At 41.0% G+C, this 14,955-nt stretch overlaps 1 protein-coding gene across 1 annotated transcript in view; it reads right to left on the bottom strand.

Moving 5' to 3' along the window:
* Positions 1-1,565: 1,565 nt before the first annotated feature.
* RPRD1B (regulation of nuclear pre-mRNA domain containing 1B) overlaps positions 1,566-14,955 on the bottom strand; it is a 78,447-nt gene continuing 65,057 nt past the window's right edge. The window contains exons 5-7 of the mRNA XM_073683850.1: positions 11,750-11,876; positions 11,382-11,557; positions 1,566-4,975 (exon numbers count right to left, since the gene is read on the bottom strand). Of these exons, the coding sequence (XP_073539951.1) occupies positions 4,826-4,975; positions 11,382-11,557; positions 11,750-11,876 (453 nt within the window). The 3' untranslated portion in view covers positions 1,566-4,825. The remainder of the gene's footprint in view (positions 4,976-11,381; positions 11,558-11,749; positions 11,877-14,955) is intronic.

Below are 14,955 nucleotides of genomic sequence, written 5' to 3'. Positions count from 1 at the left end.
CAATATTCTATGACGCATGCAGGCACCTGACTGATGGGACAGAGGTCTTACAACAGAGACCAATCCTTTCAGCAATTATTAGGACTTCTATTAATACATGTGCTCAACAATAAGTGAAGAAAGTGGAGCTCATAGATTGGCCATCCTATCTGGCAATAAAATGGGGAACATCTATGGTGGAACTGGATGGTTACCCTCACCAAATAAAACAATTTAACAAACCCAAAAAATATAGCATCATTTTTATTATTACGGTGTACACTAATGTATTGTATTTGCACTGGACAGAATAATTCCTGGCCGATATCCATAAAGTGAATATCATATCAAAGTGTTGTTTTAGGAAAATAATCCAAATATATGAGACACAAATCACCTGTGTGGGATGTAAGAACTTGCTGGTTACCTGTAACCGCCACTAGAGGGAGTTCAATATGTAACAGTATGCACCTAGCTCCATCTAGTGGCGGTTACAGTTAAAGGGAACCTGACAGAAGGTACAGGCTGCTCCATCCAAGGGAAGCATGTATGTTTAATATCCTGTGGGGTCCGAAACGCACAGGATGCTAGTTACACAGGCGGGTCCCTGGTGGCTCCTCCCAACCCGTTGCCCTAGTGGGACAGGTCTCTCCCCGCATGTGTATATAGGGAGAAACCCATCACTCAAGGGCAGCGGGCAGGGAGGACCCCACCTGTCCAACTAGTGTCTTGTGTGACTCGGTCCCCGGCAGCTCTTATCTATGTCTAATGCTGAGGAGTTTCAGAGTTAAACATATATGGCTGAACTTGTGCAGCTGGTGTCTGACAAATGTTTCCTGTGGATCGGGCAGCACGTATCAGTTGTCAGGTTCCTTTTAACCAGCATGCCTGCTATTAAATCAAAGCATGGCATGGGGAGCTCCATGTCCGAAAAAAGAATAAGGAACTGCTAAATTACATCTTGGACATTCACTTACAGCAAGCAATACCCAATATGTGTGTTATTGGTGCTCAATATATAAACCAGTAGAGACTTAAGTATCTAAATGTCTCCTATTTAATAAAAACAAGGTAAAAAAAAATCTCCCTGTGATGATTCCAGCGTCAATGTTGTGTTCCCATCTTGCACTATTATAAAGTGGGAGTTTTTTCAGAGGACAACATATAGCACCATTACATAAAGCTCCAGTAGTATCAGCCCTTGGCATCTATAAAAGGTTGAGGCCTTTAACCATATTTCAGTGCATGGCGTGTTATATAGTATGTGAGGCTTTGTCACTTATTTACCACCCCAACATTTGACACTTTCCAGGTTATCATCATCACTATGACATTATCAGAAGTCAGCTTTGTAAAATTATTATCTTGCATAATTGGAATGGGTAGTCAGAACAGGACCTATTATTTAAATCAGGTTTAGATTTTTCATATATTTTTTTCATATCACATTCTTTATTAAGAAAAAAACGTGCTGCTAATGTGCATGTGTTTCCTGAAAGAACAGAAAGTTTGAGTCTAAAATAGGCCCCAGTGGCCAGTGTGAAAATTGCAAGATTTTGAATTTTTATTTTTAATATAGATTGAGATTTTGGGGGAAAAAAAAACACAAAACATTGCCTAAATTAAAAAAATAATAATTCATTGAATGCAAAAACCTGATTAAAAACAATAGGTCATTTTCTGATGACATTCCCTTGAAGTACAAAATTCATATATTCTTCAAAGCCTGATAAACCACATATTGTGAAAGGCAAGAGAATCAACACTCAAAAAACAGTCAGATAGTTATTTCGATATTGTAAGACTTTTCTTTAAATCTTCTGAATTTACTGCGCTTTGTCCACAGCCTGATCATCTTCACATTGGTTTGGCCAGACCACAGCCTATAGAACTTACATGGGGGAGTTCTCCTTTGGTAACATTTCATAGTTTGTAAGGTTGAAGGTAGACATAAATCCATAGAGTTCAACCTATAGCTTACTATGCTGATCCAAAAGAAGGTAAAAACCCCATGCTCTATGGGCTCATTCTGTACGATCTAGCCATGCAAGCCACTTTATTAACCTTAGTTTTTCTGTAAAATCCCATAAAGACAGCGCCACCTACTTAAAAGTTTTTTATGGGAGTTTGATAATGAGGGTCTAGTCTAAGTACATCAAGATCAGACACCCAGGATCCTTACCAAGCAGCTGATAAAGGGGCCGCCTCACTTTGGCCTGATGCATCCTTTTCAGTGCTGCACCCCTTCGCTAACACAGTGCCATACATATGGTAGTGGTTGTGCCTGGTATTACAACTGCGTTGAGTCTCATTCAAGTGAATGGGACTGAGCTGCAATATCAGGGACAGCTATTATTAAATGTATAGAGCTGCGTCCCAAATAATGAAGGGCGTCCATACTTCCCAATATCTCGGTACATTCCATTCTGATGGCTAAAAATAAAACTTTGTATGGAATCCTACTGTTTATTCAATACGAAAAAGAAGGAGACAGGACGCTGCCACCAAAAGTAGTATCAGGAACGTTGAAATCCTAATTTTTTTTCCATTACCAAAGTAACAGTCTGGAGGGCAGTCATATACATTAGGCTATTGGCGGATCTCACCGAGATCAGTAGGATCCACCCGCATGATCTAATGTGTCTCTTCTAGTAAACGCACATATTTCACAAAAGTGGACAACCTCTTAAAGGGCTTAGCCACCCTATTGCTCAATGCATGGTCATGATGATTTTATACTACTTAATAATATATACTTTTTTTATAACGTTGTGCACCATTTTCTACATTTCTGTGCCCTACAGAGAGCGCTTCAACCCACATTATGGCTGCAGATGCAGAGGCATATGACCAGCCATGTTATTTAGCCTCATTGGCCTCCTCTTCTGCTAGTTTCCTGTGTTATTACAGATGAGGCATGAAGGATATTTCTGGTCACATGCCCCTGTATCTGCAATCACCTTATGGACGGGAGGGCCAGATGGCACATGATTTCAGAAATCTAGAAAATAGCACCCGACTTTAAAAAAAAAAATGCATACAAGATCTAATCATCATTAACATAAATTATACATAAGCAATATAGGCTAACCCCTTTAAGGATGATCTATCATGACTATTTTATTAGAAAAATCAATAGCCCTCAAAAAAAAAAAATCTTAAAATTATATATATAAAGAGTTTTAAGTGCATGCTATACATGATAATAATCCATTAACCCGCAGGAGTTGTGTCTGAACATCCAATAGAGCAGTTCCCATCAAGGCTGGAGGCATATAGTTTAAGGCTGCGAGTGAAAATGACAGCTGCTGTATGGAGACTGTACAGATCACTGTTTTTTAGTAATATACAGCAGCTTTCATAGCTATGTGCCACCGGGCAGGATGGGGATTGCTCTATTGGAAGTGTGAACTAAACTTCTGCCATTTGCAAATTCAACACCCTTTGTAAAAACTCCTCTATAGTCCCTTATAAATGGTATAGGAAAAGCAGCAGGCACTGGTGTATAACACCCACATATGGCTGCCGCCTCACTCCACCGCCACAGTAACAATGGTGCCATGCTGCATAGCACGAACACTGTGCAATACTTTCCAGTAGAAAATGTAGTGGCACTCACCAGATATGAGTGCCACCCTGCTGACTCCCCACACCTGTATTTGTTGCATTCATATGCACAGGGAAAAAAAAAAGTTTTAAACACAGCTGGTGAGTGCAGCTTATGTTTTTTAAATAATTCTATTTTGTGAAATTTTTAGGGCTAATGTTCTTTCTACAGATTGGTCCTTTAACGAGGACCATTCTCCAATGAAAAACTGTATTTCTGCCTTTGGTAGCAATTATGTGTGTAATGAGCGCAGTAAACGTCACACGTTCCGTATTTTCCATCAGTATGTGTAAGCCAAAACCAGGAGTGGGTGATAAATACAGAAGTGGTGACGTGTTTCTATACTTTTCCTCTGATTGCTCCACTCCTAGCTTTGGCTTACACATACTGATGTAAAATACTGACCAAATACTGAGCGTGGCCTTAAAAAGAGACTTAGAATAAGACTATACAGATTTGCATTGAGAAAGTAACTCTACACGGCAGACACTGTGTGATTTGGTAAGTTATAATTGCAGTCATGTGACATCAGTGCAGACCACAGGAGAGCTGCTGTAAACGGCAGAGGACGGTGAAGGGCGAGCATGTTACTGCAGACATCAAACATACACACATCATTGTTAGCAAAGGGAGAAATAAGAAAAACTTCACCGGGGTGCTCCTTTAAGGACAGATCACAGTCGACCCACCGTGCACATCATTTAAGGGTAAAGTTAGCAATAAACACTTTCCACACAATTATTAGGACACGATGATTTCTGAAATGACACGCGCTATATTGTGTATTGCTCCCGTCTAGCAGCAAATTACAGAATATCTACCCATGCTGCCTCCGAACACAAATTCATCCCCCAATCTTTCCACTGGATCACGTAAGATAAAGCTGCCAGAGAAAGCTGATAAAGAAGCAGAATCTGTGCACACGCTCCGTAAACATGTCTCTATTAAAAAAAAATATATATATGTATCACAAGGGTGAGATGATGAACCCCAAGCTGTCTTCTTGGCTCCGTCCGTCAGCAGCAGATTCTACACGGGACTCAGTTAGATGAGGGGTCTAGGTGGCCTCTACCAATACACAGCTAAGACTGCGCCTGCAGTGAACTCATTGCGTCTTACACATGAAGGAGAATGTTCCAGTCTCTCTGAATGTTGGGGCTCTCCACTCCTTCTCCTAGGCTGGTGACTACTGAAGACTTAGGTGGACAAAGGAGTGTCCAAAATAGGAGTTAGTTGGTCTTAATCTGTAGAGAAGAGATCACCGGCGGAAGGAAGAGGTGCAAGACCCCCGGTGACATTAGGAAGAAGCGAGAGGTCAGGTAGACTCTGTATGTGGGACTTCAGCTCTTTTCGTACCTGCGTTACACGAGCTAGCTTTTGCTTGTATTCCTGCAGAAACAGAAAACCAGACAGAAAACCAGACAGAGTGATCAAAGTGAAGGAGAAAAAAAAATTATACACATCACATTCGTTTTCCCTCCACCTAAAAGGATCACTTGTCTTAAAATATTAGTCTGACACTACAGAATGCCTTAAATATTCCTACAATATACTGTAACATTTTGAACGATGGAGGGGTCGGCAACTCTTTTCTAATTGTGGAGAAGTTATAAAAATTAAACACACCAATGCCTAACGTCTAAAGGTGGTTATTATATTTTAAACCATGCCGTCCCACTTAGGATTAAATTCCTGCTGCCTGCAGGCACCACTAGGGGGAGCTGCTTATTGCATACATTTTACACATATACGGCATGGTCTAGGATTTGCAGAATTCCCAACATGCGTTGAAAATGCAAAGAATTATTAATATAACGTTGTTCTACTCTCAAATCTGGGTGGATATGATTTTTTTTGTAAAAGGAGGTGAAGCAGCTCCCCAGCCAGTAGTATAAATCTGTCCCGTTAGATACTCACTGGCACGGACACCGTCCTGTGACCAGTAATCAACATAGAAGAATGTTTTCCAGCGGAGTGGTATCCAATTTCCAAAATTTATTATGCAGAAAATAAAATCTTCAATCCAAACAGGGAGTTACATAGTGCTTAAACCAACATGTTTCGACAGATCTGTCGAAACATGTTGGTTTAAGCACTATGTAATTCCCTGTTTGGATTGAAGATTTTATTTTCTGCATAATAAATTTTGGAAATTGGATACCACTCCGCTGGAAAACTTTTTCTTCGATATGAGTTTTTCCACACCCCATGTACCTGACTCATGCCACTTGCCTTTTTCTTAGAAATCTGATTTCTGCAAGTGTTGGGGCTCTAGCAGTAAGTCGGATTCTACAAATCCCACAGAGCAGAGTGCAGATTTAAAAGAAAAAAATCAGAGTCCGATTAAGTCACTTTTGTTTTTTGTTATGTGTTCACTCTTATTCATTCTTGTTTGTACTAATGTAACTACTAATCAGTCTCCCTCTTGCCAAACTTTCTCATATCCAATCCTTACTGAATGCGGCAGCCAGGGTCGAATTTCTGTCCAGCCGCTTCACCGAAGCCTCCACTTTGTGCCAGTCATTGCACTGGTTACCCATCCACTACAGAATCCAATATAAACTCATCGCTCTTACCCACAAAGCTCTCCACAGTTCTGCACCACCATACATCTCCTCCCCCATTTCGGTCTACCACCCTACCTGTGCTCTCTGTTCTGTAACTGATCTAAGACTAACATCCTTCATAATTTGAACTTTCCACTTCCGTCTCCAAGACTTCTCTTGTGCTGCACCAGTTTTCTGAAATGGACTAACCTGAACGATCGGATTAATACCAAGCCCGCACTTTTTCTAAGCGTGCTTTAAAAACACAGCTCTTTAGACAGGCCTATCACCACTACCCTAAACTCTCCCCTGTTCCCTTCTATTCATCTGTCTCCACATCCTCCATGCACCCAATAGAACTTGGTAACTGTACTTAGATACTGGCTGATGACTGGATCATGCAGCTTATTTGAAATGCCCTATTATAATAATGGCTGGTCCATACATGACAAGACAAGAACTTGTTACCTATTGTCCCCCCCTCCTATTTCCTTATAGATTGTAAGCAGGGCCCTTTCTCTCCTCCTGTAACTATTGAAATGTTACTCTGTAATGTCTTTACAATTAATCTAGAACATGTATAGACAAAGTGCTGCGGAATATGTTGGCGCTATATAAAAATAATAATAATAATAATAATAATATTAAAGGGCCTAAAGAAATAAACCTTTTTTTGCTAAAGTTTAAATGGTACCTGTCATTTTTTTTTTATTAGATCCCTTCCTAATATGTGCAGCAGATCACTGGGGGTCCAGGAATGGAGACTCTGACCGAATTGCTGAAAAGAAAATGCTTTGCAAAGTGCTGCTCAGTAGTGGCACCAGGCGCCTGCATGAACGCAACCAGAGCAGCAAAGAAGCTCCATAGAAGCTCTGTGATCCTGTCCACAGAGTGGAGCATGGGCTGATGGAAGTCCTATTGAGCCTGTACACAGCTGTGCCTGTGGAATCAGGCAGGAGCTTAGCGCTTCTGCATGTGAAGCTGTGCGCTGCAAAGCATTTTTTTCCTTTTTTTAGCAATAGGTGTGAGTTTTGGAATCTGGACCCCCAGTGATCAGCTGGGAAGAGTACTAGATATTAAAGAAGCACTCCCATCAAAATGTTTAACCTCTTAATATATTGCAATCATCATATTATATAGCAATGTATATTTACAATTGCTCATTTTGCCTTTCTACCCAGCTAATTCTTCTCTTTCATCTCTGTCTATGTTATGTATATGACATCACGTGATTAAAAACTGAATCTGTCTAAGCTCTATGTAGAAACAGGAGGTCAATTTTCTCTGTACAAGTTATGAGTCACTGCAAAAATCTATGGCAGGGAAGTCAGCAAAGCAGCTGAGTCAGAAGTTGAGGAGGGGAATGAGTCATGCAGGGACAAGAGACTTCCTATTTCTACAAAGAGCGAGAAAAGAGAACAATTAGCTGGGTAGAAAGGTAAAATGAGCAATTGTAAGTACACAGTGCTATATAATATGATGACTGCAATATATTAAGAGGATAAAAACTTTGATGGAAGTTCTTCTTTAAATAAAAGATAAAAGACCAGGTTCCCTATAAAGCTTTCAGTTTATAATATCAGCTAGAAAATTACTGACGTGTAAAAGATCTGAATGTTCACTCCACTAAAGACGGATACATTCGGGACTAACTCACGTCAGGTACTAAGAAGTAGGAAGCCAGCCTAAGGGATATGCCTGAAAATCACTCAATTTTGTGTCTGAAAGCCATAGCTTTCCAAGTGTGAACATTTAGTGATGATGTATCCTCGCTAAATCCCCCTAACCTTTACCAGATAATGAAGCCACTCATCTGAACTTTAAATAACCTTCAAAAACATCCTAAAATGAAATATCTGACTGTCGGAAATTGTATATTTGCTTGTAAAAAATAGTCCTGTCGCTAATTCGATGGGGAGAATTTTTTAGGTTCGGAGATTTTCATGCCAGCAGGAGGATTATTATGACAGCAGTGAATTCCAGGTGAGATGCTGATGGATGAAACACAGGTTGGAATACCTCGCGTCTGCTGTGGCTGTGCGGCTGCCAAAACACATGTGCCTGGCAGGGCTGCAGATGGAGAGAGGGTGAGGTGAAGCGGAGTTCACTGTACATGAATACCTCTGATTAGATAATGATCTCAGTGCAAAGGAGAAAAGGGAGAGATGCAATAGTGACTAGGACTGGCCAGAAAGGTGACCATACTCATTACACACAATGGCAAAACATGCAGATTTTCATTTTGCCCACATCTGCTCTGATGGCAGATGTTATGGGGAGGATTGGCCATGTTGGATTTCAACATGCCCAATACTTTGGAGGTGTGGAATAGCCTTGGGTGATAGTTGTCGACCAACATCTTCAAGAGGATCTGTCACCTCTTCTGAACGGTCTGTATCTATGTGAAATTGTGCCGGGGAGAACGGGAATGAGGTGAGGATGTGCTGTTTTTTTTTTATATGTGTATGGGATGTTTGCATATATTTAGCGTGCCATGTGGGGGCTCATATTGTATATAGAGAGGCTACGAGGGGTACTCATACTGTATGTAGGGGGCTGTGTGTGGGCTCTTACAGTATATACAGGGGCTGTGTGCGTGGGGGCTCAGACATAGAGGGAAATGTCAGCATACTTTAATTCTGCTGAATATTAAGTGATATAATTAATATTAATATAAAATAATTAATTGTATTTTATTGCCGGCACCTGCACAGAAGAAACCATAAGCCAATGCCCATAGAATGGAGGAAAAGTTACGTGGAATATCACAAGTGCAGGACGCAGGCGCGGCCCTGTGACGCTGATGGGAGGCGACAGGCGCGCAAATGAAGACTGGAGGACGAGATTCCTTTAAGACACCGCACGCCCCAGAGCCTGGAAGAACGCAGGATTAAAAGATGATTTCTGCAGAACAAGACTGCGGATATGAGGCATACAAGTATGACTATTTTAAGGATTCTAGAACCTGTATTCCCATATTAATAGCTTAGGCATGTCCAAGGAGGTGACATTCCCTTTAAAGAACATCTACTCCAGAATTAATTTTCTAGACACTGCCATAAAAAGTAGAGGTCTCTTATCAACTTGTAGTTTTTGGTAAGCCTGTGACAACCCCACATCCACAATCAGAAGTTAGTGAAGGGTTAGCTGGGCTCCTTGGTCTACACAGTGTCCTCTGTGATGCCTAGTTTATTAGTCAGACCAGAACAAACAAACCCCACTTCCCTCTTCTTTCCCACCACTTGTCATCTCAATAAATGTGGTATGTGTCTGCCGGGAACTGAAGTCTCAGACTCCGCTGAGCAACGTCCCCTGGGCAAGGCGATGTTCCGGCGACGTTCTTCACAGTCATTCAGCTCCATGTAAACACTGAGCACATTGGATTGTGACATATACACTTTGTTGTTTCGGGGTTTTGGGGTTTTATTTACATATTCAATGCTGTCATTAGTTTACAAATGTCTACATTTTATATTAAATGTTAAACATCAGCTACAACATTCATACTTGAAAAAAAAACAGCAAAGTGCTTCTTTATCCATGCACCCCACCTAAGGGCTCTTTCACACGTCCTGATATTTCCGGTACTGGAGAGATCTGTGTCCGTGTCCACCTGTGTGGCACACGTATGACAAAAGTGTGCCACATCAAGAGCATACGTACCAGCGCCTGGGAATCAGCGGTATAGTTAGCGCTGTTCCCAACTCGACCAATTACGCCGATGAGCCGGGGAAAATGACTCCTACAGAGAGCAGCCCCGTAGCTGAACTCAGTGAGCGGTGTCCTGTCACTCACTGAACTCTGCGCAGCTTCGGGGCCTGCTCGCTGCAGGAGTCATTCTCCCGCATGGATTACAGCGGGGGATACTAAGGACATGTGAGTATAAGGTTTTTTTTATTTTATTCTTATTTTTACAGTTAGACATTGCGGGAGCAGACTACTAGTACTCTCATCATTGTCCCTGCTGGTGCTGATCGCAGTGCCAGCAGGAAACAATGATGAGGTCAGCGTTCAGCACCCGAACTGTACCACTGATTCGCAGGCGCTGGTATGTGTCACATGGATGACACATGCAGGTCATCCTTAGGTCTTCAGTGTGGGATGTTTTGCGGACCGAGCAGCGCGTAAAAAAACTGACATGTCAGCGTGTTTTGCCCATGGACACACGATCCGTGGAAACACACTGACATGTGGGCAGACCCATTAATTTGAATGGGTCTTTGTGTGTCAGAATCTCCAGTACGTGTGGAAACTGTCACCACATGTACCTGAGATACTGACATGGAAAAGAGCCCTAATTATCATACTCTGCTCTCCTCATATATAGTGTATTTACATCCCTTTAGCTCAGCTTCCTGTTTTCTTCTCTTCAGACGCCATCTTAATTCCTAGCTCTCGTCCTGCACTGCATTCCTTTATGCTCCGCTATAAATGCATCTCTGCCTGCTGAGAGGACACCCTTATTCCTTCATTTTTTCCCAACAATAAACTAATAGATTATAAGTATACAGTAATAAACAGTAAAATGTGATCTCCTACATTAGGACTCTGACAGAAGCTGTGTAATCATCATCAGTAACAGTGATAGAAGTTTGACACTCCCTGTGGAGAAAGTGTGTGGTGAAAAGTAGGTCACCTCATTATACAAGAAGTATAGTTACTGAGAGGGTGACCAAGATCACATGACCTAACTGAAGATAAGCATACAATGATTTTTCAGACAGAAAGGAAAAACTGAATACTAAAGACAAAATGAATTTAAAAAAAAGACCAAACTTGGGAGTATTATGGTACTTGAAAAGAGGTGATGTCTGTTTTTGTTTGGCATAGCTGAAAATGTACCATAAAAAGCTTTTACCACTTGCTACCACTTCTTTTTTTGCTGCAACTTACATTTTTGAAGTCATTTATTATCCGGCCCCTTATTAGTTATGTAATTTACTACAATGTCACTAGGTCAAAACGTTAGTTATTGTAATAGATAATAACAACTAAAAGTGTAATTGTAATTATGAAAACTTGTAAATGTTGGAAGGCTTTGTAATGTTAGCGACACGGCTTCCATCGAAAAGGAACCATGCCAGCTATGCAGGATACTCTTGAATCCTGATGAAGGCCATTGTCTTATAATAGAGTTCTTCAAAATACCGAAAACCCTGATGGAAACAGCAAGATGGAACATAGGCTAACCTGACCAATTCCCTGACACATTTCCCTGTGAAAAGCAGAGCTCACAGGGGCATCCTTACCTCCAGCTTCTTCTCCTTGTTGCTCAGAGCTTCTTTTTGACTCTGTGTGTACTCCATTAGCATTCGCGCCAGCTGCCTTCGATCATCTAATTCTGCTGCCAGTCGCCCATTATACTCTGCCAGCAAGAGACAGGCCTCATCTACAGTCTTGGAAAGACGCTCTGCTGCCTCTTTATCTGAAAAGTACAGAGACAAATTTACCAAGTTGTTTACCTCCGATCTAGAGACTATATTGCTATATCCATGTTAGTGCTGGCAGCGTGGCCCTATGCTCCGGCATCACGGAGGCCAGACGTCTGCCCAACAGTCCCATGCAGCACTAGCGGACACCAAGCTTCCGGAGTTGCAAGCCAGACAGATGGTCTTACCTGTGATCTTTTCCAGTAAAGATACATCCTGAACTTCCTGAGGAAGGGATGCAATCTTCTGTCTAACAGTGGCATCTCCAGAAGCAGCATTCTCCAGATCCTGCAGAGCTTTAATGAGATCTTCAGTCTACAAGGGACAAAAAATGCGCACTGGATAAAAGATGTAGAAGGAAGCATGTATCCAAGTTTCCAAACTACGTAAATTATTCATAAAAAGACTAAAATGAATTGCATTTAAATCTGGCTAAAATTCACTGCCTGAAACGGAGCCACTAATGAGATCTATGCACCCTCGCTCACAGCCATGATGTATTATTTAAGCAGTAAAACCATTTTATCTCCAGCAAAACTTGCGTTTTGTCACCACCATGGATCATTTACATTTTTTTTTTATAATTTTACATCTACAAGCAATTTTTCCAACACATCTACAAACACATTTAAGATGAAACGGGAAACCTTACACTGAAAATACATCACCGGTTTGACACAGATTTCTGTCAGGAGTTTTAATTGGCGCCTGGCAAATTTACTGGAGCAGCAGAGCAAATGTGTGAACTACGAAATGTGTACACATGTATTTATGTGCGAAATGGTGGCAGGGGGCTTGTGCCGCGAAACCTGGATTTGTGCGAGAAACCCATGGCTCAGATCTAAGGTTTAAAGAGCAAAGCTTTCAGTTATTTCAGATGAATGAAACAAGTACTTTAAGTAATTCCATTTTCCAGTATATTGTAAACATTTTTAACAGCAACTTGGGTTATGGAACAATGGGGAGAAAAATCATAGGGTTAGCTTATAGAAAGGGACATTTAACTACCTTCAGGTATCTCTCCCACCGCTTTCAACAATGACATCATTACTGAAACCTTGCTTGACCAGAAATGGTCTGCTATCTACAGGGTGGGCCATTTATATGGATACACCTAAATTAAATGGGAATGGTTTGTGATATCAACTTCCAGTTTGTGGCACATTAGTATATGGGAGGGGGAAAACTTTTCCAGATGGGTGGTGACCATGGCAGCCATTTTGAAGTAGGCCATTTTGGATCCAACTTTATTTTTTTCAATGGGAAGAGGGTCATGTGACACATCAAACTTATTGAGAATTTCATAAGAAAAACAATGGTGTGCTTGTTTTTAACGAAACTTTATTCTTTAATGAGTTATTTACAAGTTTATGGCCACTTATAAAATGTGTTCAAAGTGCTGCCCATTGTGTTGGATTGTCAATGCAACCCTCTTCTCCCACTCTTGACACACTGATAGCAACACCGCAGAAGAAAAGCTAGCACAGGCTTCCAGTATCCGTTGTTTCAGATGCTGCACATCTCTCCAATCTATCCTAAATGCAGCAGCAAAGCTCATATTTCTGTCCAGCCTCTACACTGATGCTTTCGGCCTGTGCCAGTCTTTGCACTGGTTGCCCATCTGCTACAGCATACAACATAAAAATCCACAGTTCTGTACTAACCTACAGCCCCTCCCTCATCTTTGTCTACCACCTTATCTGTGCTGTATGTTCTGCTAATGTTCTAAAACCAGACTAGCATCCTCCATAATCAGGACCTTCCACTTCCATCTCCAAGCCTTTTCTTGTGCTGACTCATTCTCTGGAATGCACTACTCCAAACAACATGGTTAATTCCCAGTATCCACAGTTTTAAGTGTGTCCTAAAAACATGTCTCTTTAGACAGGCTTATCACATCGCCTCACTAACCTAATTGTTCTCAGTTCTCCTGTTATCCATTTTCTGAAGAATCTGGTGCCTTCTATCATCTCTTTGTACACATTTCACCTGAAAAGTATATAGATAATGGCTGATAAGTGGTTTCTGCAGATTTAGATGAATACCCTTATTTATCTTGAAGATAGCAGGACCACACACTACAAGCACTTTTTACCTGGTGTCTCCCCTATTCCCTCATAGATTAAAGCTCTTGAGAGCATGGCCATCACACATATGTTTCTTTGAATTGTTGAATTATGCATTACTCTAATGTCTGATATTGTTTGTGCATGTCTTTTCTCAATTGTGCAGCACTTTGGAATATGTTGGTGTTATTATTAAAGAAAACCAATCACCATTCTGGTGGTGCCTTATTTATTCAAGAAAGGATCATACAGCCTAAGACTAATGATTTTTCTAAATAACACTCATCAACAAAAGTGGACAGAAGGGTCTCTAATGTACCCCTAAAGGATCCGACTTTTTAACAAAAGTTGGGTCTGAACTTCTGGGTTTTGGGATCCCTTAACACTCTGTGACTCATGGTACGTGTTCCACAATGTGAGCACATTTACTGTCAAGGTGTATTCCTAGCCTAAATAAGGTCCAGCCACTGGGGTCAAGTAGGTGGATCAGATAGACACCATGTGATCTATGGGGGTCTATTAATGAGGATTAAAAAAAACAGTGCTTACTGCATGGAGCTTTCTATCGAAACTTGTTAAAAGGCATGCACGCCTTCCTGAATCAGGTGCAACTTACTCCAACTTTGCATTCATTAAAACTGGCATAGAAAACACCAGTAATAGGGCTTGCTCAGGCTTATCACAAAAAGTCTTGCAAACTTGTGAATCCTCCCATCTCATGCATTCACAAGTGCCAGCAGCGAAACCGAGCTCCATATGACTGGGATTTTGCGATATTCATATTCCTGGTCACATTCCGACTAGACGTGAACAGCCTCGCTCAATACACTTATACTTGTATTGTCTACCTTAAAACACGGCAATCATGAATTTGATAAGGTATGTGTTTTAATGCCAACGCGTTTGAAGCTGATCTACTAATCACTTGTCAACAAGAGAGCCTTTAGAGTTAAGCTTCCTGGACCAAATAATCATTTGTCATGGTCAAAAACACACTAAAATACTCCGCCAACGGCTTCATTTTGGTTGCCCCATACTTCAGACAGTTTAGTCACTAAATAACCCATCAAAATACCTATATTCAATTGTTCACATGATGAAAAATCCAAATGATCAAATAATGGACATAAATGAAGCATCTGAACAGAAGCAGTTCTACAACACGGCCATGTAATCCTAGTTTATAGATAGCATTAACTTTCGGGATTGAGGGATAAAATACACAACATGATAGTAAAAAGCAGAAAATGGAGTTAACAAAAGAATGGAGACTTGTAAAACAATACAGCGATGTCTACAGGGTCAGTACAGAAAGGAGGAGAATAGGA

This window comes from Phyllobates terribilis, unplaced genomic scaffold (genome assembly GCF_046119375.1).
Source record: "Phyllobates terribilis strain yellow unplaced genomic scaffold, ASM4611937v1 Scaffold_5__5_contigs__length_657084704, whole genome shotgun sequence".
Taxonomy (NCBI): Eukaryota; Metazoa; Chordata; class Amphibia; order Anura; family Dendrobatidae; genus Phyllobates; species Phyllobates terribilis.
This window is presented reverse-complemented; position numbering and strand designations above follow the sequence as displayed.